Source organism: Polypterus senegalus, chromosome 18 (assembly GCF_016835505.1).
Source record: "Polypterus senegalus isolate Bchr_013 chromosome 18, ASM1683550v1, whole genome shotgun sequence".
NCBI classification, from domain to species: domain Eukaryota; kingdom Metazoa; phylum Chordata; class Cladistia; order Polypteriformes; family Polypteridae; genus Polypterus; species Polypterus senegalus.
In genome coordinates, this window is record NC_053171.1 from 55142759 (window position 1) to 55168573 (window position 25815).

Here is a 25815-nt window from a genome sequence, read left to right on the forward strand (position 1 = left end):
CATCATCATCATCATCAATATCATTTATCATTGGTGAGTACCCGTACGTTTTACTATATTTTAATAAAATTGAATTATGTATTTACTCTACTTATAACAAAGAAAATGCGTTTGCATGAATTACAGTATGTATAGCGGTAACATCGGTATTTTACATTCTAGTACCGCGGGAAACATAGCAGTACAGTGCTGTACAGTAGACGGGTTTACTTTTACATTCTGTTCTTAGGTAATATATTAAGGCTATTTTTTAGGTAATGTAATTTAATTGCAAACTCATTTAGGGTTTAAACTATAAAAATAGGCATTTAAAAGGCATTTTTTAACCACATCCAAAAGTCGCTTTTTTTCACAATTAGTGGGTGCTCTAGAACGTAACTCCTGCAAATTTTGGGGGTGTAAGAGAGTTGATTGGAGACCACTCCCACATTTATTGAATAAACTTTCTCCTAAATAGCAAACTGTTGAAACAGTTTTGTAAAAGGCTTGGTGTGACAGAACTCGGAACTGAAGACGGTCTGTGTAGTTAATAGTGATCTACAGGCTTGTATATAGCCTTCATATTTTTCATATTCTAAGGTACCTCTGTGTGTGTGTGTTGTGGTAAAGGTAATTGTTTTCTTCGTTGGGGCTGTTAACATGTATACATTTTCTGCTGTTTTTAATTATCAAGTGACCTCACAGCTAGTGCTGGGCAGTATGACCAAAATTCAATATTGCAGTATTTTTCTAAATTATCCCGGTTTCGCGGTATTCTACGGTATTTTTTTCCCATGCATGAGTGAATGTTAACCACATTTTCCACTGCAATTACTGCAGTAGACTAGCTAAGATTAACCTATTCCACTGTCATAAGAATTGTACATTGTACAAAAAAAAAAAGTATTAATACAGGTTTGCATGACCCCATAAAGTGATAGTTTTCAAAGAGGTGGCACTAAAGAAGAGAAGGAATCGCATTGCATGACAGATGCAGTCAAAATATATAACCTTTTTATTGAACAAATTTTGCAAACAACTTAAACTAAAATTTTGACAACGTATTTTCAAACATCCAGAGAGGCATTTAGACTTAGTGAAATATCCAGAGGTGCTTGTCAAAAGTTGTATTGCACTGAACATTTCTTAGAAAAGGAATAAAATATAAATATTTTTTGTAAACCAACTACACTTTCTGTTAATGTTAAACAATCTCTGTCCAGTGACACGCTAAAGTGAATTTTTAAACAACTTTACCATCATTTAAACTGCATAATATTTAAACTAATAAATAATAACAATAAAATAAATAATAGTGCAACTTCCAGTAACTACTATTACTTCAAGACTTTAAGCCCAGGTGCATTACACAGTATTCACCAAATAATAAGTACAACTTGGTAAAGATGTCTTCACAAACTGAGCCATCATTTAGGCAAATTGCATTAATATGGACCTTGCTTCTAGCTAAATAATAAAACTGAAACTTGCATTTATAATGCTATTTGTGGTATAGCCCTACATTTCCACTTTAATTTTGATGCTTATTTCGAGATTAAAGTTGACATTTCCACTTTATTCTCAGTTTAGTTTACAACATTCTACTTTAATTATAAAATAAACTTCACCTAAAATCAATGTTTAATTTACTAGCTTTTCTCAAACCCTGTCATAAGTTAATGTAGCACATTAAATGCTTTCTGTTAAGCATTCCCTGACCCAGTTGTTAATCACTACGCGCTTCTTAAATTGACTTCCTCCGCACTAAGAGGAGTGTGTATTAAACATGCACGGTAGTATTGCGGTAGTGCTGCTTCCTCGCAGTAAGGGGTCCCCAGATATACATTCAGTGTAGAGATCTTTATGGCAGGTGTGGCGAGGCTCCAAAAAAGTGGGTGTATGAATGGGTTTGGCAACGGTTTAACTTAAATATTGTATAAATGTTGGGTTCGCAATCTGTTGGTCGGAGACACGAACACAGAATTCATTGGATGTTTTTCTGAGTGGGCTTTCTTTATTGCATGTGTGCTGTCTCTGTCTAAAGTACCAAACCCTCAGCTCCTATCCTTCCTTTTTCTTTCTCCACATAACCAATCACCACACGATAAACGTCTTTGTGAAATTAAAACTAGTTACTGTATAAATTTAGACCATGGAGTGTTCAGAACTTTAAAAAAATCTGTTATACATGTTTAATTATGCCATCCATTAGGGGTTGCGCCCATCCCAGCAAGCATTGTGTGCAAGGCAGGAGCAAATCCTGAATTCCAGCACATCGCAGGGTGAATACAAGGAAAGCATACACTAACAGGGTCAATATTGCATAACAAAACCCCACATCTTACATGACTTTGAAAGGAAACTAAAGCATCCTGAGTAAACCCACCAGAAAAACATGCAAATTCAAGGCAGGGTACACCTGAGACTCCCTCCCACCCCCTTGCTGCGAGGCAGCAGTGCAACCTCCACGCCACCGTGCCCCCACATAATTAATACATGCTTTAATTCATTTCATCATGAAAATTACATCAAGTATTTCCCCAAGAATTCTAAATGTTCAGGGAGCAGGAATATCATGAGGTGAATGTATTCTGTGCAGCGATTGCTGCCGGCGCGTCCTCAGTACAAGAGGAAGTCAGTTTAAGAAGCACGTACTGATTTAACATGGCTCGGGGAACACTTAACACAAAGCATTTAATGTGCTACATAACTTATAACGGGGTTTGAGAAATCTAGTAAATTAAATATTCATTTTACAATGAAGTTTAATTTACGATGTTCTACTTTAATGAAAAATTGCGAGAATAAAGTCAACATGTCGACTTTCATCGTGACATAAACAGCGAGATTAAAGTGAAAATGTCGAGGATAAAGTCAACATGTCATCACACTATTACACAGTACCCAGGTACATTACACAGTATTTAAAAATAAATAAAAAAATAAAACAAGTACAACTTGGCTTGCAGTATTATCCGGTAGTATAGAAACAGTATTCACAGATTTCAATGTAATGGTCCATATCCAACCTTTTAAAACCAAAGTATCTCCAGGCAACGAATGCGACTCCTTCTTCTTTTTTTTTTTTTGGCAAAAGTTCTGTGTCATCATGTTCAACTTCATTGTCTGCTTCAGTTTCAGAATGTTCTCTGTCCATTTTTACCAGGCAATACCTCCACTACTGCATGTACTCCGTTGCATACATGTTTACCAGTGCAGCAGTGAAAAAGGTCCCCCCTTAAACAGTTTCCCGCTGCACCACGTTCCGAACGTAGTTTAGGCAATTTAAACTGGTGTTGTGGTATAAAAAAAAAATCCATATCATAACAAAAATAAACGGTTTTCGGTATAAACCATTATACTGCCCAGCACTACTCGCAGCCTACTCACACACTACTCACAGTGTGATCCAATACGGAGGAGCTAACACTTCAATTTAATTCTGCTTGCCAAACTGTTCTGGACTGTTTTGCTCCATTTAAAAAGCAGACAACTAAAGCACTGCTTAGACTGGTGTGCAGAAGGGCTCAACGGAGGTGGATAAAGGACAAGTTGCAGGTTTCTTTTGAAATTTTGAGAGAGTTGGTGTTATTGGAAAGTTTTGAAAGCTGCTGGGGCAAAATTTGTTTCTGATGTCATTGTCTCTTTCTCACAACCCCTGTGTATTCTGTAACACACTGAGTTCAGTTCTTAATGTTCACAAACCTGTTGATCTGGAAGCTTCTAGGGAAACTTGTGATAAATCTCTTCACTCCCCCGTTTGTTGCCCCTCGTTGAGGTCTTTTCTACCTTGGGTCCTTCTATTCTTACTATTATGAATAGTAGTTTAATGTCTAATGTGGTGCCTAAACATTTTAAACATGCTTTTGTGCAACCTCTGCTGAAAAAAAACGGGTCTAGACCACTCTGTTGTGTCAAGCTTTAGGCCTATTTCCAAGCTACCTTTTTTGTCTGAACTGTTGGAAAAAGTCATGTACACCCAACTGAAGTCCTTTTTGGATGAACACGCAACTCTGGAAGTGTTCCAGTCTGGGTTTAAAATTTCACCACAGCACTGAGTCCATTCTGTTAAGGGTTTTTAATGATATTCTTTTAACAGTGGACTCTGGTGACTGTGTACTACTTTAATCTTCTGCATTGAACACCTGCCTTTGACACTATAGACCAGTGTTTCCCAATCTCGGTCCTGTGGTCCCCCCTGTGGCTGCAGGTTTTTGTTCCAACCACCTTCTGTTTTTAATTGGACTCGTGGGCTAATTAAGTGATGTATTGTTTCCCAAGTTCTGTTATTCCTCCTTTTGAGATATATTATATATATATCTATATATCATATATATATATATATATATATATATATATATATATATATATATATATATATATATATATATATATATATATATATATATATATATATATATATATATATATATATATATATATATATATATATATCATACACTGTATATCCTATATATAAATGCACCAAGCACTTATATGGGAATAATGTTTTTTTTTTTTTTTCTTTTAACAATATTTTCATTCTACTTTTCTAGGTGTTCTAATTGCTTAATGAATCCATTATTTACTAATCAGTGAGTCTGACGCTGAAGTAATTGCAGCCTTTCATTATTCAGTGTTGTTTGCCAGCATGTCTGCTGTACCCCTTTTAATTGAAGTAATAACATACAATGAAGGGGAAAAACTGCACAGATAAAGGGCAAAATATGATGAAATCAACAAAAGAAAGTTAAGCATATAAATCTATAGCAAAAATGGAAATATTTCTAAATGTCTTATAAATGTAAAAATCATACTGCTGTGCTTTTCTGAATGTAGAATAAAATAAAAATTAATACCAGCTAATTAAATGAGATCAGTGTTGTCACTGATTAGGAATCTGGTTGGAACAAAAACCTGCAATCACGGGGTGTTTGCGGGGGGCCACAGGACTGAGTTTGGGAAACACTAGTATAGACCATGAGATCCTCATCTCTAGGCTGGAGCAGTGGGTGGGCATCACCGGTTCAGCTCTCCCAATGGTTTAGGTCCTGTCTCTCATAGAGAAGTTTTTGTGTTCGCATCGATGATTTTACCTCCCCTGGGGGTGCCACATTTCTCCAACCTGGGACTTCTTCTGTTCTTCTTCTACCTGCTAACACTATGCTCTATTTTCCAGAAACATGGTAATTCCTTTCATCTTTATGTGGATGGCTGTCAGCTTTATTTCCATCTGAAGCGACCTAGTCCTTGCTCTGTCCAGTCTCTCCTTGATTGCCTAATTGACATCAGGAGTTGGATGACTTTTGAAATTTTTTAATGAGAACAAGACAGATGTCATGCTGTTTAGACCCAATGGCACCAGCAGACCCCCTGCATCAACCGTTCCACTGTGGCTCAATATGAGAAATCCATAATCATAAATTTAGGTGTGAAAATGGATTCTACTTTAAAACTTGATAGCCATGTGAACGCAGTGGTAAAATGTTGCATTTTCCAGTTGAGGCGCCTGTCAAAAATCAAGCCTGTTTTGTCTAAATGCAACCTTGAAACACTGATACATGCTTCTGTAACCTCTCGTCTAGATTACTGCAATGAGCTTCTTTTTGGAATTAGCCAGGCCTCCATTGCTTGCCTACAACTGGTGCAAAATGCTGCTGCTCAATTTCTTTTTTTTTTTTTTTTTTTTTTTAAATAGGTACGAGCAAGCAAGATCACATGACCCCAATTCTGACTTCCCTTCACTGGCTTCCATTTCATTATCAAATCCATTTTAAGATTCTTGTATTTGTTTTTAAATCCTTTAATAGTTGTGCCCAATTTTATTTGTCGGAACTGCTACACCCTTATGTACCGTCTTGCTCTCTCGGGTCAGCAGATCAGATGCTTTTACGTGTTCCTAAGGCACGATGCAAACTCTTGAGGTGATCGGGTTTATTCACTTGCAGCTCCAAAACTCTGGAACAATTTGCCATTGGACGTTAGACAGGCTCCTTCACTTGCCGTCTTTGAATCCTATTTATAAACACACTTTTACTCCCTGGCCTTTGACTCAGTGTGAGATGTTGACTATTTGTGTACTTTTTTTATTATGAATCTCTTCAGCTTTTATGTGTTTCCATTTTGTACATAGTGCTCAAGTCACAGCACTGATGCATGAATGAATCTGTACAAAACACTGCCTGCATAATACCAGACATTGTTAATAAGAAACTCCTAGGTTAAATAGACATTTTTCTACATTTTACTACCCATCTTTAGTAAGCACAATTTGTCTCCCTATTAAAGTGTGTTTTACATTGTGTGGTCCAGTCTAATTGTGTGGTATTTCCTCAAATCTTTGCATTTCTGTTAGCCAATTGTTGTTTTATGAAAATCCCTCTCTTCTTAAAAAGCTCCTTTTCTCCTCATATCTGCATGGATTTCTTTTTTCTTCATGCATTTCAAGAGGATTGGCAACTGTAAATCAGTCCTCTGTTTGCATGACTGGCACTCTGGTGTATTCCTGCCTTGTTTGCAGGGAAAGGCTTTGACCCTCTGAAGTACTGAAGTCAATTTATGCAGATTTTGAGAGTGTATTTTTGTATTTGTGAGTTGACTGTTCCTTTCTCAGATAAACATTTGGATAACCACGGAGTGGTTAGCACACTGCGCCCTTGGGGATCCAGCACCCTAGCGTGAAATGCTGCACTGTGTGGAGTTTGTATGTTCTTCCCGTGTCTGTACGTTTTCATGATTTTCTTCTTGCCAGGATAATTATTGATTCAAATCTGGCACCTAGAGGGTGCTGTATGTATGAGTGTTGTACTGGTGACCCTGCTGTGAAAATTCTGATTTCCCCCTGCACCCCCCTCCCCAAACCATAAGCTGGTTAATGCATGATTTAAGATGTTCATTTGGTTCTTTTTGTTACATCTTATTTTACATGTTACACAATAACAAGTTCTATGCATTTTTCTTATTTTCATCTTTCTACAGTAAGGTGGTTGTTGCAAAAGAGAATGAGAAAAAAATTGGTCTGTACACTATCTACGTTAATCCAGCTTCAACACACCAGTTTGCAGTTGGAGGCAGAGACCAGTACATCAGGTGGGCCTGCACACTTATTTCAAGGGTTGCATGTCTAGTTTAGGGGTGTTTAGACTGGGGGACACCATACTGTGCTTGGGATTCTGTGGAAGTCCTGCCAAAATAAAACCCACAAAGAAGACTAATTTTAAAGATTACCTTTACATTCACTCCAGTGGTTTTTAAATATAAGTAAGTCAAAATGTTAAGGAATAGGGCCTTTTTAAAGTAGTCCTAAATCAAAGCAGTTACTGACTGTAGCTATGGGCTCTTAATTTGTGCAGTCCAAGAGCAACTCAAGTGACAGCTGAGGGAACACACATACACAAAGCAAAAGCTGAGAAAAAAACAAATGTTGTAGCCAGACACAAGTCTACAGGCTCAGCTTTGCTTCAGTTCTACCGTGCTGCCATGTCTCATAGTTTCTCTGCTACCAGACTTCACTCCAGTCCTATCTGCTGATTATCTTAAATTTAAAAAAGCATTTGTCTTGCTTCACTTTGATTAGTGTTTTGTCTTGATAGAGTAATATATTACTCTGCTTTTCCCTTTTTATATTATTAATGTGTAGCCTTTGTCAGAATGCCTCAAATCTCACAGACTTACCACTGTTTATAAGGTATTGTACCATATAACTTCTCCCCACCTTCCCTTCTACATCTATAACCTCAGGCAATTAGGTGTAGTAAAAGACAAGCAGGAGTTAAGTTACAATTTTTATATAATGTATTATTGATAATATTCATAAATGACAATAATATGCAAAGTACATTTGAATACTGACAACCATACAACCTGATAAATGGTGATGTGTAGTTTCAGGCAGTACACAGGCTTGTTAGTTACTTAAAATGTTTCTAGTTACGTCATCATTTGTGGTCAGCTTTTTTCAGAACAGGCCGCATGCTTGTCTCAATCTAGCTGCCAAGCTGTGCTCTTCATTGTGTTCTTTTCAGTTCATGGTGTGTGAGATGGTCTTTCATCAGTTTGGTGAGAGAGAGAGCGAGGTAAAGCAAGCAAACTTATAGCTTTTCTGTCCAACCCCTACAGCCAATAGGGTGTCATTGTACTTAAAGGCTCCTGGTAAAAGCAAATTCCAAACAGCCATACTTCAGACCAATGGGGCAGAAAACCTTCACACCTGCCCCCGTGAAGCTTGCCATTTAGGCAGCCTGGCTTTCCTGTGGGGCTTGAGTGAGAGACTCCAGCAGAGAAACATTTGCCAAACTTGTTTGAGACACTTCCCCTAACCATATCAAAAATTACAAAGAACTGGTTCTTAAAACAGGGGAAAGGGATTCTTATCCTTCTAACCATTGCTGTTCTTATTAATGATAGACATTAGTGTTACAAGATACCAATAAAGACATGCAAAATATTTATCAACAATTTGTTAGCACGATTTTAGATAATACCAGACTATGTGATTACAGCAACCAAGAATTCAAGATCATGTTCTATTTTGCAGCATTTGGTTTATATTCATTTTGGGGTGGAGGCTTTGGAGTAAAACAGCTTGAGTTAGAGTGTGACCTGGCTTGCAGGATTCTCAATGTTGAGGACCCGAGTGGCTGGACAAGGCCAAGAGCACACCCATGTAATATCTGGCTGCAGCACATAGATGGTCATTTCTGGGGGGGTGGGTCTGGACTGCCTGTCTGCTAGGGAGCTGACAACTGGGATCCCAGGCTGTTTCGTCATGTGACAAATGCAGCAACGCTCTGTACTATTGCATACTCCCTGACCTGATCATTGTAATTAATGATTTATATAAAGATGTTGCCATATAGAATGGTGGGACAGTGGTTACTGTTGCTAGCGTACAACTTCAGGTCCCTGGGGTCAGAATGGTAACCATCTCTAAACTACTTGTTAAGATACTGTGGTTAAGCACATTTTTAACTTTCTAGCAAGCCTTTATAATATAGTTGTTTCCTTTTGTCTGCTGTGATTTTCCCCCAATTGGTTGAACGTTTCCAAGTTCTCTTTCTTTTGTTTTTAATGATTTTACCTATCCTTCCAGTAGTAAGTTTGCTCACTCATCTTTTTAAACTGAATTGAAGTCACCATTTATTCGTTATTTAAAAAGTATAGCTTACACAATTGACTTTCTGCATCCTAAACTTCAGCTTAATTAGCTTTTTTCAATGAAAAGCATTTTCTTAAAATATCCTTAGTATAGCAATTGAGTCTATTGTCACAACTTTCTACCCTGAATGTTGCTGTTTTTTAACATTTTAATTTCTCTCTTTGTTGCTATAGGATATATGATCAAAGGAAGATAAATGAGAATGAAAATAATGGAGTGTTAAAGAAATTTTGCCCATTTCATTTGATGAATAGTGAATCAAAAACAAATATTACGTGTCTTGTGTACAGTCATGATGGAACAGGTCAGCCTACTTTCCTTGTAAAATCTACCAGGAGTTCACATTTAATGTACTGTATGCTTGAAGCTGCATAATTAGTGCAGCATGGTTGAACACAGGTTATTTCTGCTTTTTTTAAGGATCAGTTATCTTCATTGTACATTTTACAATTATATATATATATATATATATATATATATATATATATATATATATATATATATATATATATATTACTGCTTTTCATTCATTCATTGTCCACTGTTTATCCAAGATGACCAGATCGCAGGGACAACAGTGAGGCCCACATGCCCCTTTCCCCAGCCATACTTGCCAACTAATACTAAGGGATCCCGAGGCATTCCTAGGCCATCTGGGAGATATAATCCTCCCAGCAAGCCCTGGGTCTTCCCCCGGGTCTCCTTCCAGCTGATTTGTTCCTGTAAACCCTTGGCAGGGAGGTGTCCAGAAGGCATCCTTATCAGGTGCCCAAACCACCTCAGTTGGCTCCTCTTGATGTGGGGCTTCAGCAGCACCACTCTCCCTTTAAGAGTGAGCCCAGTCACCCTTCGGAGAAAGCTAATTTTGGTAGCTTGTTTCTGCAATCTCATTTATTTGGTCATTAACCAAAGCTCATGAACAGAGGTGAGGAGCCTAGATCAACTGGTAAATCAAGAGCTTCTCCTTCTGCCTCTGCTCCTTTTCACCACTACAGTATGGTATAGTGACTCCATGACTATCTGCCCTTATCCATCTGTTGATCTCACCGTACCCTTTCCCCTCACTTGTGAACAAGACCCTGAGGTAGTTAAACTCAGCCACTTGAGCCATTAATTAATTTATCACTTAGAGAAGACAGTTCACCTTTTTCCTACCAAAGACCATGGCCTCAGATTTGGAGGTGCTAACATTCATCCCTGCTGCTACACAGTCAGGCACAAACTGTCCTCATGTGTGCTGGAGTTGAAGCTAATGAAGCCAACTTGGCCAAATTTTCTGCAAAATGCAGTGAGGCGGTTCCAAAGCCACTGAATTGGACCCCCACCCAATTCCAGCTGTGCCTTGATGTCCTGTCCATGAAAATCACAAACAGGACAGGAAGGAAAGCACAGCTTTGTCAGAGTCCCATACCTATTGGAAATGGTGCTGATGTTTTTGCAAGTATGTGGCCACAGCTCTCACTGTGATTTATACAGAGACTGAATAGCCCTTATTAATTATTCTCCAATCTGCATAGTCTGTTGCCATTGAAAGTGGACTGCAGGCTCGAGTACTTTTTCACTATTCTAATCCTTTCCTGGCAAATGTTTGAACTTGATTAGCACCTTCAGGAACAGCAAGGCATATACTTTACATGCTCGTTAAGCTAAATTTTTTTTATTGTTCAAAATGTGGTGAAGATCCAACCCACCCACCCATCCACCCCCCCCAACCCAAAAAAGGCCAAGGGTGGTAGGATTACACTTTGTTTTTCTTTTTATTTGTAGAACTTCTGGCAAGTTACAATGATGAAGACATTTACTTATTTGACACAAGACATAGTGATGGAGCAGAGTATGTTTGCCGATACAAAGGACATCGGAACAATGCTACAGGTTTGTGAAAGAGCACATCTTCCTAGAAAAAGATGCGGCCTGTTTACCACACAATGATTTAAATTAATGAATGGTAGCTTTTAAGGGTAATCTTTATATATAATACACTACCGTGGCTGTCCGTTAGTCTGTCCGGGATATTCTTCAGATAAAAAGGATGGCTTAATGGTCTCAGTGAAATTGGGGTGCGTTGAGATCTCGGTATTATTGGACTCAGGAAGTGAACTTTGTATTGTTAGATATTGAACCCGTTCTCTCTCTCCAGCGAGACTGAGGGTGACACCCCTTTCTCCCAGCCCCGACCCGACCCCCAACCCCCACCCTCTTTTTCCAGAGCGGCTGTCTGGCCCATCTGCAACTTTTCAACTTGCAAATGCCTACGAACAAGAACCAAGCACTGGCAAAGAGACTGATTTTGTGTGCTTGCAGCATGCTGATAGCTCATTAGAATATGCATTTAAACAGGCATGCTCAGCTAGTGACTTTTATTACCAAGAGCGTGCTCCTGGGCGCTTAAAAACCCTGCACTTTCTTGAGTTTCTTATGTTAGGTAGAATACCCAGAGGGGACTGGGCGGTCTCATGGTCTGGAATCCCTGCAGATTTTTTTTTTTTTCTTTCTCCAGCAGTCTGCAGTTTTTTTTTTTGTTTTTTTTTCTGTCCACCCTGGCCACCGGACCTTACTTATTCTATGTTAATTACTGTTGACTTATTTTATTTTTTACTGTGTCTTATTTTTCTATTCTTCTTCATTTTGTAAAGCACTTTGAGCTACATTTTTTTGTATGAAAATGTGCTATATAAATAAATGTTGTTGTTGAGAAAGATGGCTGCCTTTTTAGAGTGATATCAGATCATTTAGTCGGGGAATTTATCGAACAGTTAGTTGTACCTGAAGTACATAGGGACATTCTTTTGCAATTAGCTCACTCTCACATCTTGGGTGGGCACCTGGAGACTGATAAGACTAGAGAACGTTTATCAAAACGATTTTATTGGCTGAATATGGGGAAAGAAGTGAAGTGATTCTGTACTTGTCCTGATTGTCAAATCGTCTCTGCTTATAAACCTCCTCACGCTCCCCTTTCTCCTATGCCTATTTTGGAAGTCCCTTTCCAACGGGTGGGATTAGATATAGTAGGCCCTCTACCCAAGACTAAAAATGGGTATAAATTTATACTTGTTTTGGTTGACAATGCAACGCAATATCCAGAAGTGGCTGCTTTGAAAAAAGCCAATTCCTCCACTGTAGCCAAAGCTTTGTGTGAGATTTTCACTCGTATTGGCATCAGGGCACCTTTTACTTCTCGCGTGATGAAACAATTGTGTGAAATTGAGTACTACTGTTTACCATCCACAAACGAATGATTTGAATGAACGATTTAACAAAACTTTAAAACGGATAAACAGACAAGTTGCTCATGATGATCCGACGTCTTGGGACTCTGTCCTGCCTTTTTATTATGTTTGCAGTAAGGGAATCGCCGCAGGTGTCCACTGGCTTGAGTCCATTCAAGTTGTTGTTTGGCCGGCATCTGCAAGGCGTCTTGGATGTTGTACGAGAGGAATGTACAGGATTCGGGACAACCGCTCTTGGGCAGAGCTTTGCAGATCGGGTAGTTTTGTTGCAAGAAAGAATTTCTAAACTTTCTTCTATTGCTGTGGAGCATCAGCGACATGAGCAGGAAACTCAGAAACGTCTTTATGATAGACCTTGTAAGCTCCGTGAATTTAAACCTGGTGATCGTGTTCTGGTACTTATTCCAACGGATCCGCACAAATTCCTAGCGAAATTGCAGGGCCCTGCCATTATTGAGGAACGTATGGGGCCAGTAAATTACAAGGTTAGAATACCGGGCCGGCGCAAACCATTCCAGATTTTACATGTTAATCTCTCGAAGGAATGGCATGATCCGCAGGGGGGGTACACTTCTTTGGCTGCTGTCTCTCAGACAGATGTTGCCATTGGTGATGATTTGACTGACTCACAAAAGACAGAGTTGTTATCTTTGATTGAATGGAACACTGTTTTTTTCAAACTTGCCAGGTGTGACTAATCTTGCAGAACATCATAAAATCACTACTGAACCCAGTGTAAGGGTGCAGATGCGCCCGTATTGGATTCCGGAAGAACGACGGAATATTGTGAGTGAAGAAATCAAAAATATGTTGGCATTGGGTGCAATTTGCGAAAGTAAAAGTGACTGGTGCAGTCCGGTCATATTAGTCCAATAACAAAACAGCTCGGTTCACTTCTGTATCGATTTCAGGTGCTTGAATAAAGTCTCAAAATTTGATGTTTATCCAGTGCCCCGTGTTGATGAACTGTTGGAAAAACTGGGTCAGTCATTCTATATCTCCACAATGGATCTCGTGAAACGTTACTGGCAGGTGCCTGTTAAGGCTGACAGTTGCGAAAAAACAGCATTTGCGACCCCTGACGGATTTTATGAATTTACTAGACTCCCATTTGGTCTTAATGGCGCGCCTCTAACTTTCCAGTATATGATAGACCAGATCTTCCGTCCGTATTCTGGGGCATATCTCGATGATGTCGTGATTTTCAGTAATGATTGGCAAACACATTTAGAATGTCTCCAGGCTGTCCTTGAAAGCTTAGGATAGGCTGGTTTGACAGCTAACCCCAAGAAGTGTAAATTGGGTCTGTCTGAGACTCATTATCTGGGCTACTCCATGGGCAAGGGTTTACTCCGATCTCGATTCAGAAAAGTGGAAGAAATGCTTGCTTATCCACATCCAGAAACGTAGAAACAAGTATGTGCCTTTCTGGGGCTTGCAGGTTATTACAGAAGATTCATCTCTGATTTTGCAAATAGTGTTGCTCTTCTTTCAGATCTTACTAGAGGCAGGAAAAACCACCCTGTTGTATTGTACGTTTGTGAACGTGCCTTTTGTGATTTGAAAACTGCTTTGTCGTCTTATCCAGTTCTGCGGAATCCCGACTTCTCCAAGGATTTTGTTCTACAGACAGACACAAGTGCATTTGGTGTAGGCGCCATCCTGTCTCAGGTTTTTGATGGGGAAGATCACCCTATCACATTTTTGAGTAGGAAATTGCTTCCTAGGGAGTATAATTATTCAACTATTGAAAAAGAATGCTTGGCAATAAAATGGGCTGTGGAAGCTCTTTGTAATTATTTATGGGGTTGAAATTTCACATTAGTGACAGATCACGCTCCACTTCAGTGGTTATACCGTCACAAGGAAACAAACTCTTGTCTCATGAGATGGTTTTTGGGTTTGCAATCTAAACATATTGATGCTGATGTCCTGTCATGCTTGTTTGAGCCTGGTTTGGAATGTTGCTTGATTCACGAAAATGTGAATAAAGCTGAGGGAGGGGGTGTGAGCTAGGGGGCTGATCGCATCTTACAGGTTAAAAAAGATGCTGAAAGACTACCTTCACATTACTCCCTTGCTTGCTGGGCTTACTTGCGGCTGATCTATCGCACGATCCGCGCAGTACTTCGCAGACTTTAAAGTCCGAACAGCTTTTGTCAATTTTTGATTGATTTTTCTCTCTCTCTCTCTCACCATCCCTGCTCATGATGTGAGGATATGTTTTTGCATTCTTTTAATTGTGTGACAGTACAGTCCTCTCCATCTTGTCAAGGAGCATGTTTAAACTTTTGAAAAAGACATGTTTGTTTGCAGTATTTGAATAAAGTTCCTATCTCTACAACCTCCTGCATTTCTGTGCAAATCTGTGACCCAAGCGTAACAATATATACAGTATATAGAACCATCACTGAATTGGTAAGCTTAAGAGGTCACATTTGTACCTGGGTGGTCCAAGCTGTTTTAAAGGGCGTTTCTCAGCAGAGGAGGTCATTTCCAAAAAAGGAGCACCAACCCATGAAATTTTAGGAATTTGATTGTAAAGCCCAGAAAAGAATACTACTAATGTTGAGAATGTGTAAACCCCACACTGACAGTGACTAAGCATAGGATTTAAAGCCAGGCCACTGGTCCATGAGGCAACCAGTTTTACTCCTGTGTCGCACTTTTGCTTTATTACATAAACTGTCTTTTAAAAGTTTATTACAGTATCTTTGGCATGTTTCTGAACCTTACACTTTATAATGAACATGGTGTTACTGTCCAATACAAATGTTTATTTTTAAAACAGACCCCAACTGCACAGCCACATTGTTTTATACTCAACAATCAGTCTTTTTATTTCTTGTGGCCTTTGTAGGATTTTATTTGTGCTCTGAGTTTAAATGTATTTATCTTTATTTTTCCTTGGGGTAGTCAAAGGCGTCAATTTCTACGGCCCACATAGTGAATATGTGGTGAGCGGAAGTGATTGTGGTCACATCTACCTGTGGGAGAAAAACTCTGCTCAGATCGTACAGTTTATGGAAGGAGACAAAGGTGGAGTGGTGAGTTGCTAAAACTTAATTTGGTAATTTTTCCACTCAGCCACAAATAGGGGTGATTGTTAAAGGAAAGATTTTATTTCTGTGTTTTATATACTGTATGTAGGTTTAGATGTACTGTTACCCATTCATTACTATATCGCAGATAACTTGACAAAAAGGCAATCGCTTTTTATGTTCAACAAAGAATATCACCTCTCACTATTTTTTATATATGTATCCTCAGTTTGCTTTCCAAAATACCACACAATTTTTTTAAACTGAGACAAACTTCAGACCTTCTGATTTGACTCCCAAGTCTTTTTGGAGCAGGCTTCTGACATTGGGAATATTCTTTGTTTGTTGAAAGGGGTAAACCGGTCTAAGCCTTCTACAATGATCTTGTTTTCTGTTTTCTCTCTGGATGTCAACATTTCAAAAAGTGTCTCGTAGTCCCAGCAGATGTTAACCTTTAAACTAAATTTGAATGTCAGTGGAGCAAAAACACCCAATATGCTCAACAATTTAAACATAACTCACAGTAATTTAGTAATTATTGATTGTTCTCTTGGCACACTACAGGACACCCAAGGTGTCATTATGTTATTGGCCTCTTGTGCAGATACATTCTCACACATTTGAATGAGCTCAAAACACCTCAAAGGTCTGAACTGATTTTTTTTTTTTTGGTCTAGATGGTGTTTCAAGGGGAAATAGGGAAAATCTTGTCAACCCTATGGATAAATTCTTTGAACATAAGGAAAAAACAACCAGTAGATTTGAGTTTCTTTCCTACTTTGGTTGGGCTGTGAATGATACTAGCAGTCACAACAACCACTTTATTTGTGGAGTAAAGTTTGCCTGAAACAAAGATTATCTGTGAGCACAAACATTTATAAAAGTGTTGACTAAACAGACGTCTGTTCCACTTTTTGCAAAGAAAATGGTTTTAGCCACACCACCATTTGCAACAACCTAGCTCTACAAAAACTAACTTTTAATGGAGGTCAATATGAAGACAAAAGCTAAACATCAGTTAGCATAACATACTCTTAGCAACAATTAAGATTTTCCTTCACATGTGTCCAAACTCTGATGGACAGCAATAACCTTCATCTGATTAAGATGCTCCTAATGAACCTTTTAAATTTTAATATTTTTATATTTTCTGAGGGTGAGGAACAGACTAGAAATTATTTTTTTATTGTTTTAAATTTGTTCTGAGTCAATTGTTGATACAATTCAAGTTATTTCACCTATTCAGGTCGTGATGAAAACACTAGTACAGATTTAAATCTCCATGAATAAAATTCCTCTTGTTTTTCAGGTAAACTGCCTGGAACCCCATCCACATCTGCCAGTATTAGCTACTAGTGGTCTGGACCATGATGTTAAGATATGGGCGCCCATCGCTGAGAATCCAACAATACTCAGGGGCTTGAAAGAGGTAAAGCAAAACCATCATTTCATGACAATCCATTTTAGCCTCTGTTCTTTTATACTAGGATCATTTTGTAATTTAATGAGCAATACACACACACACACATTTAGCCTTGGAAGTATGAATGTTGTTTGATAGGCATCCCCTGTCACATCCTTGAGTTTCTAATGATGTCATCAGCGTAAATTAGGTAACCATACCAACATTAGAGAGTGTGACTGACCGTGTAATATAATTCCATCTGTATGCTGAGACAGAAGTTCTTGATAAAGAGAAATGTCCTGCATCTATTATTCTTCAGATTCTTCAGCATGTGTATAGAGTTGAATGCAAGGCTTCTATTACTGTAAGAAGGTGGGTGAAGCATTTTAAAGATGGTTAAACTGACTTTACATATCCGCCACATTGCAGTTCCTGTTAAATAGCTTACTGTATGTGGGGGGAAAAAAAAAAAAAGGCGATGGTTATTGTGCTTGATAAGTCGATAGGGGCGTAACAGTGAGAGATGTAGCAGTACAGCTAGGTAAAGGACACCATACAGTCCAGGATATAATTGAAGCTGCTGGCCCATCAGAAAATTTGTGCCTGCTGGGTCCCATGTTTACTGACCGTCCAAAACCATCCCCTCAACTGCTTAAGTGATAACTAAAGAAAGGATTATTTTTTGTTTTGTTTTTTTTGCTCAGTTTTGTGGCAGGCAACAAAAGTCGATTTTTACCATTTTGAACCTGAAACAAAACATCAGAGCATGGAATTGTCAACTGAATTCTCCAAGAACAAAGGAGCCAATGACATTTCCATCAGCAGCAAACAGATTGGGTACCACCTTTTGCGATGCGGATAGGTATGTTCTGTATGAATCTGTGCAGTCTAGAAGGATGCCGCCTGTTATTTCCAGACACTGAAAAAAATCTGCAGCATGTAACGCCCATTGACCTTGGAATAAATTGAGAGTAAGGATTGGGAAGTTCTCACCCATTCTCCTTACAGTCATAATTTGGCACCATCTGATTTACATTCTTTTTGGAATCATAAATTACCAGATTTTTAGGCAGTCTCTACAAGAGCACAGGGGCAACCCAACAAGCTGTACATCAGTACCTTTGGATGGCATTAACAGAGTTCTTCCATGATGGTATCTTCAAGCTAATAGAGCAATGGAAACAATGTGTCCAAAAAAAGTTGAGATTTTGTAATAAAATGAATCAATGCGCATCCATAAAAAAACAAAACAAAAAAGCACGACATTTTAAAGTTTTTTAAAAAATGTTACTTGTTGATCCGGATATGACCCTAGCTCACTTAATATTACATACACAGCTTAAGAGGTTTAAAAGCAATATATTTGGAGCTGCCAGGTGTAATGTTTAACTTTCCTATTTCAGTGTGTTCATGGAAGCCTTTAGTCAAATTATTTAAGGAAATATGAGATTTAATTTGTTACTTTGGTCTGCAAAACAAAAAGCAATTACAGATAAAGCTTTTTTATTCCTATGAGGAAATTCAAACGCATACAGCAGCAGAAACATAAACAAGAATACAAGTCAGATAATAATACAGCCAATCAATTGTCAAATAAAAATAAGCAAGTTATATGGGGTGGAAGCATTGAATTGCCTGATAGTAGTGAGCAGTAAAGACCCCCAGTGTGCCTCTTTGCACACCATGGTGGAATGAGTCTGTGGCTAAAAGTGCTCCAAGAGTGCCTCCTAGAGGGGATGGAGGGTTTTTTCATGATGATATCCAGTCTTGCCACCATTCTCCCTTCCGCATCAACATCCAAGGCTTTCCCAGGAGACTGCAGCGTAGAGCACCACACTGGCTACTGTGGGCTGGTAGAACATTTCCAGCAGCTTGCTGCGCACACCAAAAGCCCAGAGTCTCCTTAGCAAGTCCAGTATGCTCGAGCCCTCCTTTTCCAGTGCCACTGTATTGTCAGACTAGTCCAGTTTGTTTTTTATGTGAGCCCCAGGTACTTGTAGCTCTGTACCACTTCCATGCCCTCCCTCTGAATGGTGACTAATGTCAGAATGGCATTTTTCACAAAAATAAAGAGTTAAAAGTATTAAATGTGTATCACTTTGCTCGAAATGCAGTTCGAACAAAAATTGTATTTCTGGCTGACCAGATTATATTTTTTTGTTCTATACAGTTGACTAAGGTTGTGATACAATGCTGACCTCTTACAATTTGGATAGCTTTCCTTGGTCCAAATTGTCTGACTTGTACCTCTGAATTTGTAGTGTGTTGAGACTTATACCATTTTGTCCAAGAGCTTGCGAATGCAGCACAAGTCCCCATCATTTCAGCTGTTCAGTTTGTGATTTGTTTTGTGGAGAGTCCTTTCAGTTCTACTAACCACCACCAGATGGCAAATTGCTTACTGTGAAAACCTGGTCTCTGGCTTAAAGGGTTGAAAAGTTAATGACTAAACTTTTAGGAGTTTCTAATACAGAATGATTCTCATTAAGTTAACCACCATTCACACCATTTCCATCTGTCTTGGAGTACTTCAGATATACTAATTTTAGACTGGGTTAAAATGAAATTTTGTGTTTTGTTAGCTCATAAACATGCTACAGCATATTAGAGGAAAGTCTGAAATAAGAACATTTGTTGATGAGTGTAAAATAAAAACACAAATTTAAAAGTAGTGAAACTACGGAATCTCCGAACCACACAGTGGAAAAACATTATGGGATAACCTTTATCTTGTACGTACGTGAAAATATCTATAATAAAGAGATCCAAATCAATTTAACTCTTTAGAGTGCATATTACATATCACAGTCAACTGAAAAAGGAAGTATTACCTGCAATTTAACTTGGGGATCCATCTTGTCAAAAATGTGACAATAAAAATCCGCTGCAACACGATTTAGATCTCTGCTGAGCCTTTACAGATCGCAGTTCGTTTTGCACAGTGCAACGGATGACTCAGTATACCAGGTTTGCCAGTGCATTTGACTAGGATATTCAAGTTTGGCTTTTTAACTAAGGTACTTGTCTGAAAATGGTGGGAGTTAAAGTGGCCCGATTTGGATTAAACTCTTTTGATGCACATTAAATCCCACTGTTCATTGGTGCAAATAAGCGATCGAGTGTGCCAGGTTTACCAGAGAATTAAATTAGTGAACCCACATGGGACTGGATAAACTTCACATGCATGGATTTGGCGATCTGGGCTTGAATGCATAGCCTGCTTTTATAAACTTGCCAATATCCATTTTTGTGGACTGTAACTGTGTGAGGAAAGCATCAGACTCTTCAATAATATGTCCTGTTTCCAGAAAATGATGTACAGTAGCACGTGATGGGCTTTGGTGCTCATCTGAATGTATGCGGTGCGCACACAGTATTGGCCGGTGCAACCTTAAAGTACCTGGTGCGCAGACTATGGTAAGTGGTGGGCACAAGATAGTAAGTTGTACGCACTAAATTGTTTCCCAAGAAGAAAAAAAAAACATCATATCTCCTCAGGTACTCCGAACGAGTGTGCAGACGAATACCTGTAAACATAACGCATGTACCTAAACCCCTCCCACAAGCCTAATCTTAACCATAGTGTAACTAGGTATGCAATGGGAATTTCATAAATGACATTGTGGGCATTACCTAACGTACATCATAGGTACTGCAAGCTGCTGTTAAATCCGTCTCCAGCCATCCCACACTCCTTTAAAAAAATAAAAGTCCAGCCATCCGTGTTTGTTTTTTTTTTTATTTTATTAATATCGCCGCGCTACAAGAGCTGGAAGTGACGTTATACTGAAGTGCCAAAGCCTTGGTAAAGGCGTAATTAGGTAGCCCCAAACACAGACATATATATGTAGATGCCGCATTCAGTGTGTTGCCCAGTCGACACGATACGTCAGCATGTCTGCCATATTGCGAGTGGCAAAAGTGCCATTTAAACGTGGAAACCCAGGTTTTCTGATGAAAAAACAATAACGTTTAAAATGGTATTGTTTGCATTTAAACGATTCACCAAAATCTGTTGTATGTAATTCTTTATATCCATTTATGCACTAACAATGGCAATTATTAATATTAATAATTATTATTATTAAATAATTCCTCCCATATAAGTAACATTTCTCGGTCTGCCTTTTTCCATCTCCAAGACGTCCCGTTCTTACACAGCACAGTACTGAAGTATCAGTTAATTCCCTAGTCATCTCATGTATAGATTATTGTAATGCTATTTTATATGGCATCCCAAAAAAACTTATCCATCATTTACAACTCAAAATTCTGCTGTCAGACTAATAACCTGTTCTAAATCCACTTGACATATTACACCTATTCTCTCTCAACTTCACAGGCTCCCTGTTAATTACAGAATACAATATAAAATACCGCTCTTAACATTTAAAGCTCTCCACAACCTCACTGATCTCCTCCAGACTTACACTTCCTCTCGCTCACTCAGATCCTCATCTGCAGCTCGACTTTCTGTACCACACGTCAGACTCAGTGCTCTGGGAGCTCGAGCGTCTCTCCTAGTGCTCCTCAACTCGGGAATTCTCTTCCCTGTCATATTCGTCAGATTAATTCAATAATACATTTTAAAACTGCCCTCAAAACTTATCTTTTCAAACTGGCATACCAGTTGTGAATTTTGCACTGTTACTGCCAGTTATCTTTGTTTGCTAATTATTGCTTTTTCATTTATCATTCTTTTGTTTTAATTTTACTAATGTAGTTTAATTTTATTGTAAGGTGACCTTGAGTGCTATGAAAGGTGCATATTAAATACAATGTATTATTATTAATTATTGAGATGAAAACTTGACCAATGTCTGAAAGTCAAAATAGTAAGACTGCAACTGGTAGCCTGATCTTTCTTTTAATAGTGAAATGATACACTCAATGACAAAAATATGTTATTGTATACAAATTGGCTTAATAATTTCTGAAAACATTTCACTCATCTCTCTCTCTCTCTCGCACACACAATGTGGTTACTTAAATATATACAGAATAGGATCTAAAATCCTTGAAACAGAACTGTCTTACATATCTTTTGTTGCCACTTTGTAATTTGGGAGTATTCAGTCTGACAATATGGTGCAGCCTTAGTTTGTGGAAGACAGACACAACTAAAGACATGAGCATAAAATGATGGTTGTCAGTTTCAAACTGTGTTTCCTCAATGTGCTCCTTGAGAAACAACACATCATCTGAACCAATCTCAGCCCAAACAAAACTGATCAATCAGCTTGCCCTAATGTTGACTGTCGGATAACATGCTCGGCTACTTTGACCACCTTGACTGTACTCTCAGAAGGAATCCTCAAACCTCCTTTGTTTTTTTAATGTGAGCAAGTGGTAGCTTTGATCATATGATGCTGGTAAATCATCTGTTACCAAACTAGCACGGCACACAGACAGGATTTTGAGAAAGCTGTCCTGTGATAAGGGCCACCTCCCACTGCTTCCTGAGGTGGATTTCTTTGGGAAACGTACAAAGTTTGAGAAATGTTACTAACAACCTACATAGTTAGTGACTAAATACGTTTAGCTATGCCAGGCTAAGCAATGCATTTATGTGCTGAAGTAAGCCTCCAAACAACGTTTTGGCTAAAGTTAAGATTATAAAATGTGATATTTCTAATGGCCAAATATAACCAAAACAGTTGTTCGTTCAGCCTTACCTATGAAATGTAATCCCCCGGGATCTGGTTTGGAGCGTACAGCGGTTTGTACAATCCGAAGCATCACATGCGTGAGGCATCTTTATCCATTACTTCACTCCACAGCAGTGCCACTCGTAATATGGCGGCGACGTTGATGTACAATGTTGCTGGTCATGCGGTGTCTAATAATTCTATGTCTATGGCCCCAAAGCGCACCTTTGTCATTTTTTAATCTAATATTATCTTGTACGTACGTGAAAACATCTTGTACTTATGTAAAAGTATCCCTTACGTAAGAGAAGTTATCCCATAATCTTTTTTCACTGTGCGGTTCAGAGCTTCCGTATGAAACAGTGTGTAAAATAATGTATTTCTTCTTTTATGGTGGAACATAAAAAACAATCTTTGTTGGGCTTCACTTAGAAGATCTTTGCAGAACAGCAGTCGGTTGTTTTAAGCTTGTACTTTTTTTTTTTGCCCTTAGATGATGAAAAAGAATAAACGAGAACGAGACGAAGACAGCATACGACATGGTGATCACTATGATACGCAGCTTTTGTGGTTCCTTATGAGACACATGAGGCATAGACGGCCACAGAGGGTGAGTAGTGAAGCCAGAAATGTGCCTTTACTTCACAGCTCAAGCAAAATCTTTCATAGTCTGAATAGTAGTGAACTAGTAAAAAACCGTCAACCGGGAGAAATTTACGTATGCTATTTTTAACAGAGTTTAGCACATTAAGAGGCTGTCTTTGTTACTTGTCACTTATGTGATGCACATGTTGTTGTGGCGTGGTGGTAATGAGCATTCCGTTACCTTCAAACACAACGCAGCATGTGAAAAGAAGGTGAAGAATGAACAGTTGGCTTTCTTTTTAGAATAAGGATATAAATACCACTATACTGAAATGTTAGCAAATGTACTGAATCACATACATGCACTCGCACTTATTGTACGTTGCGAGACAAATGTGAATTGCTGTCTCACTCTCCTCTAGACAACTACACAATAATCACAGAAACAATATATTTATAATCATTCTTATTTTTTTCAGTACATGTTAAAATAAAGATCATATGCAAATCTGAAAACTTAAATAGTGCTCCAATTATTTCAGTTAGCAATAAAAGTATCTAAACTCTCCTGAAAATGCATGGCAGTGTTTTCACACTCTTGGAATACAAAGTTCACTGTCTGTTCCAATTTGCTGTGAGGGAAGGAGAACAAGGGAGGTGACATGTTTTGGGTGGTTTAAAAAAACAAATTAAATTTAAAATAAAGAAGCAGCTTACTCACAGTGATTCTGCAGACGTAATGTATACAAATGTGAGACTGAATGGGGGTTTGAGGTGTAGCAGGCTGCATTCTGCTAAACCACACATTTGCAAAACAAAAGTGGGCTAACAGTGCAGCTCTAAGGAACTACGAGCCTCTTAGCGTATGTCAGGAAGATTTAAGGAGGTTGGGGACAGCGAAAAAAATCATATGTTTCAGGGATTCTAGTGTTTAATATAAAATTTTGCTTACGTTGCCCAGCCCTAAGTCCGAACATAGTTGTTTAAATTGTTGAGCCATGATTTGTAGTTATTCCTGGTTGAAGTTTACAAATCTCAAACTGAAGATATGTTTTTTTCAACTTTCTATTTTCCCCACTAGACTCGCCATGGACAGTTAGGGGGCACTGAAGGAGACTCGGATGAGTCTTGGACCTCTGAAGACTCTTCTGATGAGGACGACATGGGCCCAGATCATGTGCAGTGCATGTCATCCTGAGCTGAGAAAGGATAAAACTTAAAGTTGAGGCGTGGAGTTTGCAGTAAAATACACAGCTTTGCTTTGTCACCAGTGTCTCCTTGTTCAATGGTGCTATTTAATCCAATCTTCGAATGACAGAGTGTTTCAGAAAACAAATTTGCCATGCTTCTTTGACTACTTTTTTTTTTTTTTGGTAAGTTTGGGAGATGTGCTGCTCTTCACTGCCTCATACTGTTTGCTCACATGATCTCTGCAGCTTCATCTCCAGCAGCACCAAAATCAACTGACTGTCCTGAACAAGAGTCATTTTGTCATTTGTCAGGCCTTTTCTATCTTGTCATTCAACGCCATTGTGGAAAATAAGACATTTTTCACAAAATAAAATTAAAACAGCATGCACATGTTTCATGTTTATTGATTCATTGGAAAAAAGCAGAAAGTGTTTTTCTCCAAGTCAGTTTAATAAACGGCTGGAGTGAAGTTAATGTAGAAGTCACAATAAACATAAGAAAACATAACTGCATTTAGCAGTAATAAGATCTCCATGTGTAAACAAGTTTCTGTTTAGAACAGAAATTGGCTTTCAAGCAATATTGAACAGAAGACCGTGACAATAAAGGCAGCAACACGTGTGTGACTTGAAACAGGAAAGGCATTGTTGCCTTTGTTGTAAAGGTAACAAAGAAAAACATTTTAATACTTAAAAATGCTTATGAGAAATTTAAAAAGCTATTTTTTCTGTTTGCTAAATTTTGAGAAAATTTATTAAAGCATAGAGAATTTTGCACAAGATGAGCATTAGCAATGGGCATATTTCTTTATTTATTGAAGTCAATAGAACTATAATCTATAAATCTCTATAATTTCTAAGACCATAATCTTACATTAAGACTATGTTGTATCTGAAAATCCAACAGCAGCATTTTCATTTACAGTATGTCCAGCTGGCATGTTTGAAATGACCAGTACAATAACTGTTGTAAAACAAGTCCAGGTGTATTTAAAAAGTAAAGGAAATTGTTTATATATTAAAAAGATTGAATAAAGACATGCACCAATTGCAGTAAAGCTATATTTCATTTGTGTTTTAATATAGTCATCTGTTACCCATGCTGTATTGTTTTTGGCCGTCGTTGCCTGGTTACAATTTTACTGTGGTGTGAAAGATTTTGGAAACTTAGAGAGCACTGTAAAACATTTGCTAAAAGTTTCAGTTTCCACATCAATGTGTACATTAACATCCCCCATCATCACTACATGATCAGTTTATAGCCAAATCAGATAAATGATTGCCAAATTCAGTCATGAACAATGAATATGGCCCTGGTGGTCTGTACACTGGCACTACAATTAAAATCTATTTTAATATTTAAAATGAGAGCATCAAAGGATGTGAATTTGCCAACATTTTTAGAAGAGATTTGCATTTTGTCACAATTTAATTATTCCAGGGCCACCAAATCGACGTGTATTTCTAGATTTATGAAGGAACTAGGGGACTTTGCCCCCTGCTCGCTTCGCTCGTCAACCCCCTGGACCTGTGCTACGCTCTAGCCTCTTTGCGGTTGTGCCGCTCTCATATGGGGA

The 25815-nt window shown here is 38.4% G+C and overlaps 1 protein-coding gene across 3 annotated transcripts in view; it reads left to right on the forward strand.

Moving 5' to 3' along the window:
• Positions 1-25302, forward strand: part of dcaf8 (DDB1 and CUL4 associated factor 8) — a 50369-nt gene extending 25067 nt beyond the window's left edge. For all 3 annotated transcript variants that reach the window (XM_039742154.1, XM_039742155.1, XM_039742156.1), the window contains 7 exons: positions 6958-7068; positions 9310-9440; positions 10904-11011; positions 15286-15416; positions 16720-16839; positions 22957-23073; positions 24130-25302. In XM_039742154.1, the coding sequence (XP_039598088.1) occupies positions 6958-7068; positions 9310-9440; positions 10904-11011; positions 15286-15416; positions 16720-16839; positions 22957-23073; positions 24130-24246 (835 nt within the window). In that variant the 3' untranslated portion in view covers positions 24247-25302. The remainder of the gene's footprint in view (positions 1-6957; positions 7069-9309; positions 9441-10903; positions 11012-15285; positions 15417-16719; positions 16840-22956; positions 23074-24129) is intronic.
• The last annotated feature ends 513 nt before the right edge of the window (positions 25303-25815 follow it).